This window comes from Elephantulus edwardii, unplaced genomic scaffold (genome assembly GCF_000299155.1).
Source record: "Elephantulus edwardii isolate Elephantulus edwardi_28Jun2011 unplaced genomic scaffold, EleEdw1.0 scaffold00225, whole genome shotgun sequence".
NCBI lineage: Eukaryota > Metazoa > Chordata > Mammalia > Macroscelidea > Macroscelididae > Elephantulus > Elephantulus edwardii.
In genome coordinates, this window is record NW_006399975.1 from 887,009 (window position 1) to 897,657 (window position 10,649).

Genomic DNA, 10,649 nt, shown 5'->3' on the forward strand with positions numbered 1-10,649 from the left:
CCTCTCTCCATTAAGAACAATGTTGGCTCTTGGGTTTTCATAGATACTTTTTACTATGTTGAAGAAATTCCCCTCTAATCCTATTTTGTTGCGTGTGCTTTTGAGCTTTGATGTTGGAGAAGAGTGCTGAGGGTACCATGGACTGCTAAGAAAACAAACAGATTCAACCTGGAGAGGGTTAAACCGGGATGCTCCTTGGAGGCAAGGATTCTGAGGCTTTGCCTGACATACTTTGGTCATATTGTAAGGAGGGATCGGTCCTTGGAGAGGGACATCATGCTTGGGAAGGTGGAGGGGAGGCGCAGGAGGGGAAGGCCCTCTGGGAGATGGACTGATTCAGTGACTGGGGCAATCGGGATGAGTGTGTCGGAGACTGAGATTGGCACAGGACAGAGCAGAGTTTAGAGCTGTTTACATAGGGTCGCTATGAGTTGCAAGCAACTCGACGGTCATAACCACAACCACTTTTTTCATTAAATTTCAGTTATGTACTAAGGAACTGTTTGAGGCTGAAACAGTTGCATTCAAACAGTAAGTCAGTGCAATCAATGCTAAAGTCTAAGTTTGTAATATAACTAGGAGCAAGGAGCAAAAACTAGATCAACACTACTCTCAGTTTTAACTTCAAAAAACCAAGACTGTATTGTCATTTATGGAGCAAGTTTTTCACTGTTTTCCTTTGTTTTGTTCGGGTGCCTTCAAATAGCCTATGACTCATAACAACAATAGATCTGAACCTTGCCCTATCCTGCGCCATCCCCACCATATGATATGCTCAAGTTCATTGTGAAAAGTCACTGTGTCAGTCCACCTTGCTAGGGGTCGTCTCTTTCTCTGACCCTCCATTTTTTCAAGCATGGTATCCTTCGCCAAAGACTGGCCCCTCTAGATCACATGCCCAAAGTGTGTGAGATGAAGTTTCATCTTTCTTGATTCTAAGGAACATGTTGGTTTCACTTCCTCCAAAACAGACTTGTTCTTTTGGCTGTTTTACTTAGAGAAGAACATAAATAACTTACAATATGTCTTTAATAGAAGAATAAAAGTGCTTAAATTATTTATTGGAGATTTATTCTACTTTATAGATCTTAGTCTTTCATAATAATTGATAAACTCAGATAACATGTCTGATAAAAAAGCTGCTTCTAACCAAATTACCGCAAATTAGCATTTATCTTTAAAATGAAGATTTTAATCGGGGAGCTCTGGTGGCCTAGTGGCAAGAAGCTGCACTGCAATCCCAGAGGCTCACGGTTCAAATCCACCAGATGCTCTGCCAGGAAAGGAGGGACAATCTCCTCCTGTACCAGTCAGATCCGATTTGACGGTACAGACACACACACACACAATAATAAAATAATAATAAAAAAGAAGATTTTTCTTCTACTCAGTATTTTGTACAATGCATAGGATTTCTGAAATGAAATGTCTTTAACTTCCAAAACAAAAACCTAAGCTTATATGTATTTTTATTTTTGTTTTTATAGGCATTATTTTTAAATATTAGTACTCACTAAAATTAAGCAAAATCAGAAATATCATACAACAACGCAAAATATTTTAATTACTTCTACGCCAACACCACACTTTAGACTTCTTTTGAAACACTGGGTATATGAGATACAGATAGAGACATACATGACCAGGTCCAAACTGGTACATCCTTGAATCCAAGTTCTAAAAATATTTAGCCTTCCCAACTATTCAGCTCTAACAGTGATTAACATTTCTTAAAAATCTAATTATTTCCAGAAATCTCTGTACACGCACATCATCTCCCTACATCTAGAAATGAAACATATCACTATAATAGCAAGTGACAATATAAAGAAAGAAATTCCACATAAATGTCAAGCATTCTTTTTATATTTTCCAGATACTTATATGTTAAAAGCTTATTAGATCTCTTTCAGTGTTGGCAGGTTGAATAATATTAATACAAAATAAAATATTAAGTTATAGCACATTTCAGTTTTAATTCATTTGGCTTCAGAAGTGCACTCTTTCTCTGCTGGTGGGGAAAGACTCTGGGTCCTGGTTGGCTCACCAGAGGCCTTTTGATGGAAGCCAAGGAGAACTTGAAGCATTGGTGGACTTGATGGGAGCCAAGAAGGACTTGAAGCATGGGCGGACCTGCAGCCATGTTTTATCTGATCGTTATTATTTTTTAAATGAACACTCCTAAGGGTTTCAGCACTCTTCTGTCATTTCCCTGTATTGAGGTAACTATGGATTGCTGTGATACTTAGTGTTGTGCCATTGGTCTGTCAAGTGCCATAATGGTTACACATGGTTGACAATATCTGGTTAACTAACAGATTAAGAAAGGCTTGGAAGCAGAAGTGGCATCCACTTATAAACATGCCTGTGGAAACTCTATAACTTTAGAGAAAGGACAATAGTTACAGAACAAAGTTAAAGGCTTTTGTTTATGGGGTTAGTAATAGATGGCACTCAACAACAACATTTCAGTAACTCCTTACTTCCAGCCAACATATTTTATAACTGTTCAAAATGTAAGTATTGATGATGTTTTGGTAGTATGATAAAAGACTATTTACTACTGTCAATCACACATTTCATTTTAACAAATGTAAGAAGTTGGTATAATTCCTATTTTATAGGTAAGGAACCTGAGACCTGTGAAAAAAGTAAGTAATTTTTAAAAATTTTTTTATTATTATTACTTTTAATGAAACTTTACATAGACTGAGAATTTCCATTCACTCATTGTTGCACTTTTCTCCCTGCCACCCCTCCTTACCCACAAATCACTCTTCTCTTTGAAAAGTAAAGAAAAATTCTTTCATTATTATACAATCCCTCCTGCCAAGTACACTCCACTATGCAGCCTTCATTCTGGACTCATGACAATAATACCTAATCACATATCCCTTTTAAAGAGTTTTCTCCCTCATCTGTTTCAATGCAGTATACATTATTGAACCCATTTTTCTCAGTCTCCCTGCAACCCTGAGGTCAGTCCTGTTTTACAACAGTGGCACCATGCAGTATTTGTCCTTTTGTGACTGAGATATTTCACTCAGCATAATGTCCTCCAGGGTCACCCAGTTTTGAGTAATATTGCATGAGCTCTTTGTTTTTCAATGCAGCATAGTATTCCATTGTGTGAATATACCACAGCTTCTCTATCCGTTCATTTGCTGATGGGCACTTAAGTTGTTTCCAACTCCTTGCTATTGTGAACAAAGCCGCAATAAACATCGGTGTGCATATATCTGCTTGGGTGGCAGTTATTGTCTCTTTGGGGTATATTCCCAGTACTGGAACTGGTGGGTCAAATGGTATCTCTATTTGCAACTTTTTGAGAAAGCGCCACACCACCTTCCACGTGGTTGTACCATTTTACACTTCCACCAACAGTGAATAAGGGTTCCAGTTTCTCCACAACCTCGCCAGCATTTGTTGCTTGCTGTTCTTTTAAATTTTGCTATTCTTACTGGGGTGAGATGGTATCTCATAGTTGTTTTGGAAAAAGGTAAGTAATTTGATAAAGATTATAGTTTGCAAATAATGGAACAAACGTACACAAACCTAGGCATGATTTGACAGCTTATGCTAATGAGACCATCTCTTTGGCAGCATTACCTAAGTAATGTTATAACTGCTTAAAAAATAAAATCATGCTAAAATACTATTAACAAGTACTATTGACAGATGTGGTGAAATCCATGAAATTGTTCACTACAGATTAGTAAATTAGCACAATTAAATCCTGCTTTCCTTATTACTGGGTAATTTACCTCTGATAAAAATCAACTAAGACAAATGCAATAAAAAGTTAACTGCTTTGGAAAGAGTTGATTAACACAAGCCATCTCCCAAAATTCTGTTTAATTATGTGTACATAAGGCATTTACAAAAGACTGTGGAAAATATTGTTAAAATAGAAAAAATCCAAACTCCAGATTGTGCTGAAAAGCCTTGTTCCATTAAAAAGAAAGAAAAACTATAAATCTTAGCTCTTTATAGTATTGGCTGGTTTATCCATACTGGATCAAGATGAATTCAAGTTGACTCAAGGACAACAGTTATGTATGGGATTCAAGAAAGATCAACTCTTAAAACAACAACAACAACAACAACAACAAAAAAACCAAACTAGAAAAAAAAATGACTCTAGGTGTCAGCCCCAATGAAATAATTAAGACTCATGAGTTTGAACTTTAATTCACTTCTTCCTTTAGTCAACCAATTATGACACCCAATCATGTATCATATTGGAGCGTGGCTGCTACTCGAAGCCAAAGAGTTTTAAGTTATGTATTACATCTCAGCCTAGTCTCACCCTATCCAGGTTGAACCTGTTTGTTCTCCTAGCAGTCCATACTATATTCAATACTCTTCTCCAGCACCACAGCTCAAAGGCATCAATTTTTCTTCTATCAATCTTAGTCATAGTTCAGCTCTCTGAAGCATAGCAAGTAATTGTGAAGACCATGGACTGGATCAGGTGCACCTTAGTGTCTAGACTGATACCATTGCTCTTCAGTACTTTAAACAGCAGATTTTTCCCAATGCAATTCTTTTCTTTTTGATTTCTTGGCTACTACTACCACGGCCCTAAGGCCTGTCTTTAATTGGTTTTGGTGAAACATTCTTCTAGGTCATATGGCCTTGGTGTGTCCACTTGCCGTACAGAGGTAACCTGCGGTCGCCATGAAGCTGAACACCGTGACACTGACGTGTCAAATGCGAAAATGGTTAAATGGTTACCCATGGTGGACAGTGTTTGGTGGCGCTCCCCGGTTAAAACAAGCTTGGAAACAGGAGTGGCATCCATTTCTGTAAATAGCTTGCCTCCAGAAACCCTATGAACCTGGAGAAAAGATGAAAGTCATGCAAGTGTTGAGGACTTTCTTTCATAGGGTTGCTATGAGTCACCTACGACTCGACGGCACTTAACAACAACAAAAGTACCAAGAGTGTTGATTGTGGAGCCAAGCAAACTTAAGCTGTTAAAAATTTCAATCTGTTCACCATCTATCATGATGCCGCCAAATGGCTCAGAGGTGAGAAATGAGCTTCAATTCATCTTGAAGGCTGCAGTCCTTGACCTTTTGCAGCAAATGCCTCAGGTTCATTACAGTTCAGCAAGCAAGGTTGTGTCACCTGCATAACATAGGTTGTTGATGAGTCTTCTCCTAATCATGGTGCTACAATCCTCCTCATACAGCCCAAGTGAAAACAGGCTGCTCCTTGGAGGCAAGAACTTTGAAGCTCCATCTTTGGGCATGATGCAAGGAGAGACCAGACTTTGGAGAGAGAAATCATGCTTGGAAGGGTGGAGGGACAACACAAGAGAGGAAGGCCCTGGATGAGAGGGATTGACTCAGTGACTAGGGTAATGGGGGTACGTGTGTCAGAGACAATGAGGTTGGCTCAAGATAGAGCAGGGTTCAGAGCTGTTGTACATCTGGTCACTATGAATGGCAAACGACTTGAAAGCACAAAACAACATTACATCTCAACATCAAGAAAACAAAAATCCTCACCACTACCCCAACTGGCAGCATCATGAGAGACGGAGAAAAGACTGAAATAGTCAATTATCTCATCTTGCTTGGATTCACAGTCAACCCTCTTGGTACCTGCAGTTAGGAGACATACAGCATTGGGGAAGTCTGCTGTCAGGGATCTCTCCAAAGTCCTGAAGAGCAATGATATCTGTTTAAAGATTTAGGTGCACCCGATTCAATCAATAGTCTTTCCAATTATCTGCTATGCATTTGCAAGCTGGACAATGAATATGGATGACTAGATGCATTTGAATTGTGGTGTTTGAGAAAAGTGCTGAATATCCCATGGAATGCCAAAAGAACAAACAGGTATGTCTTGGAGAAAGTACAATGGAATGTTCCTTGGAGGCAAAGATGGTGAAGCTTCGTCTCATGTATTTTAGACATATTATTATGAGAGATTATTCCTTGAAAGGGACATCATGCTTGGAATGGTGGAGAGTCAGTGAAGAGGAGGACATTCAATGACATGGCTTGATACAGTATCTGCAGCAATAGATTCAATGTGTTGGGGATTTTAAGTGCAATATAGAGTTTAGATCTACTGTTTATGGGGTTGCTATGAGTCGTATTCGATAGTATTTAACAATAACAATGCCTATTTAAGGATTCCATGCATGAGTGCAGTGTGGTACACAATGAATCTGGCTGCTAACTGCCCCAAGGGAGAAAAGATGGGCAATCTCTTTCAGTAAATATTTACAGCCTCAGAGAGCCAATGGAGGGACACTTAGCCCAAACTGACTCAAAGAGTGGGTTCAGTTTTTGGTTTGCTGTATTCAGGGCACTCTGACAGCTTAGTCCTTAAGGAGTTGTGATGTGAACCTAAATGTTAAGCCTCTTGGACAATGAGATTCCCCCAATGGCTCCACTGAAAAAAGATAGGCAACTTCCTCTCCTTCAATTTATAGCCTCAGAAACCCAATGGAGGGTCAGCTGTAGGTTGGTTCTTCCTCTACACTAAATGAGTGAGTAAGCTTATTCAGAAACTTTGCTACTCTGAAAAAAGGCTGTGCTGCACTAAATAGCACTTCCACTCTAAAATCCACACACTAGTTAAGCATAGTTATTTAGTAGCTTTTCCAGACCAGACAGAGACTAACAGCAGTGAAATTAAAAAGAGGCAAGAAAAAGCATACTGGCAACAAATAACATTAACAGTACAAAAATTAAAAAATCAGAATTCAAAACAATAGAGTAGGCTGAAATAAATACAGAAAACCTTATAAACTTACATATTAAGAGAATTTCTGCATCATAGCAGAGAACAACACGGAATCTGTGACAATGCCCCATTATTAATAAAAGTATATACGATGGCCCATTTTTGTTGTTCAGTGCCACTGAATCAACTACAATCCTTAATTACCCTATGAAGTCACATGTTGTTGTCAAATTCATAGCTGACCCTCCAGCAGGTTTTCAGCTGCAGTAAATCACACAGGAGGAGAATGTCCACCTTTCTGCTGTGGAACAGCTGATGGATCCAAATCGTGTGATTTTAGGTTGGCAGCACTTCTTACCACTAAGCCACCAGAGCTCCCTATGACATAATATAGACTCTTTAAATTATGTTTTTGTTTTAAAGGCAGGAAAGTATTTATACATTTTTTAAAATCTCTCCATAAATCCTGATCACAGCTATTTGTATTTTGTGGCTTAAAAAGTCAAGTTTTACTTATGCAGAAAATTCATCATATAGGACTTTTCCTTGGACAGCAATAAAAAATTTAGAAAAAAGCTAAGTATTAGTATCTTTTTGCTACATGCTTCCCAAATCGTAGTTCCTATGCAACTTTAGGATAACAAATTTATTAATTGATTAAAAAATCAATTTAATAGGCTATAATAGCAATTAAAAAACCCAACAACCAGAAAATACAAAACTAACATTATACAAGGTAAAGGTAAATGCATTTGTGAAAATGTTGTTTGTGTACTAGTTTTGAAAGTAAAAAGATATTACATATTCTGAGTTCTTGTCAAAAGAAAGTAATGGGCCTCAGGATACACATTAAATAGTCCAAAACTACAAATTATGGTGGCTTGGTAGTAAGGAATTGCACTGCCAACCCAAAAGCACACAGTTCAAACAATCCACGAGCTGCTCTACAGGAGTAAGATACTACCTCTGAAAACCTGCTGAAGGGTCCACTACAAATTGGTTCCAATTCGATGGTAGATAACAACAATAAACCTGTGATTCCATAATTTCACCTCAAAATTCTAAAGAAAGTCACCTTTTCAGGAATCATCATGAACAAATTTATTCTCCTAGGAATCTGGATTAGAATATTCTAGTGACATGTTATTGCACTTAAATTTAACTTTAATCTTAACTAACTAAAGTTTGTGAGCAAATACTGTATTTTAAACAAGCCTCAAATGACAAAGGACTAGCCTTAAATGACAAAAAAAATCCTTTTATTTATTCTAGTAGGAAATTACTGACATTGACTCTATACACAGTCTCCTTAGTAGTAATATACTGCCTTAGTACTTTATTAATGACCCCCAAAAAGATGGACTGACACGGTGACTATGCAGGATAGGACAAGGCTCAGATCTCTTGTTTCTAACAATCACTATGGTTTGTAAACAACCTGTTGGCCCTAACAACAACAATAATTTATACCAAGACAAAGGGGTTACTTGATTTTAATAGCTATTTAGTGTAAAACTAGCAAAAATGGCTTTCTCCATTCCTTTCTAGTGAATTTCAAGACACTTTCAACAAAGACATTTTTAAAGAAAAGAACATATATAATTCATGTTAAAATATATTAATGTGGAAAACAGCTTAGTATGTTTTGTTGGTATGTGCTGTTCAGTTAGAAACAACTCATAGTTGAGGCTCCAGTAAGTTTTCAGAGGCTGTAAACTGCACAGTATGAGTCTAGTCATCTTTCTGCAGTGGAGGAACTGATGGATTCAAACTGTGTACCTTTTGGTTGGCAGTGCAACTCTTATTCCACTAGGCCACCACAGCTCCCTAGTCAGGTTTTTTCCTTCAGATAAGCATCTGATCAATTAATATTTCCAGCCCCAAATTCCCAGATTCTAGGTACCGTAATCTAGTTAAACAACCCACTCAATAAAACAAAACAAACAAACCAAAACAAATCTGCCTGGTACGGTTCCTCATGTTTGTCTGATTGCAAAGTATCCATGCCTAATCACCACCACAAAACTTTTCTAAGGTTGGTCCTTGCCATTAGTCAGATGAAGCCTGGCAAATGAATTTTTAAATCCTTTAAGCCCCTGAAAAGCACAGTGTATACATTCTTCTCATAAATTGTAAAAATGCACATTTATAATGGAAGTGACACATTTACCGATTACTAATAGTGCCAATCACATACTGACATACTGAATAAGACTTGATATATTGAGGAAGATACTGGAATATATGTAAGAACTTTTGGTAGTTTGCTTAGAGTACAAAAGTCACCTAATGAGAAAGCAATTCTACTAACGTCGTATTTATCATATTTAAATTTTCAAGTTCAAAAAGCTTGAAAACTTCTTTAAAGTTGTTCGACTTACTTTACCTCACAATGAGGAACTGCAGTTCTTAAAATGCTATCGAGGACTGAGATTACAGATAAAAGTTTGTTTCAGAACAACTTCATTTTGATTCACCTCCAGAATGTCTGCAAATTTTTTAAGCACAATTGAAGAACTTGTCCTCCCATCTAGATCCCAACTCACAGATGTTCTTCTCTACTTCCCTAATTGGAATCTGTCACAGGAATAATCACAATATAATGCAGAAATAGTTAAGCCTGCTTCAGAATTAGGTTAACGCTAGAATTAGGCACCGGGGGTGGGGAACCACATTACCACCCTAAACACCAGCAAAACACCTAGACCTTTAAAGAAATCTTTTACCTCGCTCTGGCTTCATTTTCACATCCAATTTCCACCCAGAGTGCTTTGAAAAATACACGTGTGGGTTTTTTTCAACCGGCTCGCCGCTGATTCTGCGGTTTCTGCTTTGTTTTCAAGATGCTAAAAGAGATCAAAAGAAAATTCATTTGGTCGTGCTCTGAAACTCGAAACTTGCAAGAAAACTCCTAACAGGCCTTTTCTAGCACCAGCTATGGTGACAGCACGGTGGGCAGGTCGCAGAAAGCAAAACTCTCCCAGCGCGGCCTCCGCTTCTCAGGAGACCCGGCACCCTTCTTCCTCCCCGCCCCTGCGGTCTCCAGGCCAAAGTGTCCTTCTTTGACACAGTGTCTCAGAACCAAAAGCAAGATCTATTTATAACCTGGAGGTACAAGCCAGGAGGAATTAGAAAAAAAAAAAAAAATCCCCACATTTAAGCAAGCTAACTAATCCCTTAGTAAAACCAACAAAAACACGCTGGAGACAGTGGCACTTCTGCAATGTCTGTTAAGATTAATTCTTCGAGTTGGTGGCAGGAGACTTTTCAAGACCCCCAGGGCCCAGACTAGCGCCCCTCCCGCCCTACTTGGGCCTCACCTGTGTAATTACCCCTCTGGCTAGCCTTCCTGTGGCAACAGCAGTCAAGTTTACACAATAAGAGGGTCAGAAATAAACTCGAGTCATCTCCTCGCGCCCAGGCCCCCAAGCCCCAAATGAACTCTCCCCGGTTGTTCCGGGTCACCCCCTACCAACCCTCCCCTGCGACGGAGCCTGGTCTGAAGATGTTTACAGCTTGGGTGCCTGCCCCGACTCTGGCCAGCCTGTGGGGTGCAGGCTCCTCCTGTCCGGTCGGGGGCCCTGAATTTCCTTCAGCTCCGCTGCACCGAGCGCTGCACCTTCCTCTCTCCCCTCAGGAGAGTTGTTTTCATGGCGCTCTCGGGCAGGTTCGCCCCTCGCCTCCCTCAGCCGACCTCTGCTGACTAACTCGCTCTGCTCTCTAGTTCCCGATACCTCCTCTTGGTACTTCTTTCGCCCAGTGGCTCACATCACACTTCCACCTCAGACCCGGAGCTCCAGGAGGCGCAAGGCCGGCAAGCGCCCAGTGCTGCGTGCAGCTGCCCCCGGGGCTGTGTTAGTGGACCATGGGAGCCTGAGACGGCCAGCCCAACGTGGCTCCCCGGCGCCCCTGTGGCCATCCACCCCCGCCTTGGCTGCCTGGCT

At 39.7% G+C, this 10,649-nt stretch overlaps 1 protein-coding gene across 1 annotated transcript in view; it reads right to left on the reverse strand.

The window, feature by feature from the left end:
• The window catches only part of FAM214A (family with sequence similarity 214, member A), a gene marked incomplete at its 5' end in the record, with an annotated part of 102,348 nt that extends 92,808 nt beyond the window's left edge, over positions 1-9,540 (reverse strand). Inside the window, one exon of the mRNA XM_006898250.1 lies at positions 9,432-9,540. Coding sequence (XP_006898312.1) covers positions 9,432-9,540 — 109 coding nt within the window. The remainder of the gene's footprint in view (positions 1-9,431) is intronic.
• Between the last annotated feature and the right edge of the window lie 1,109 nt (positions 9,541-10,649).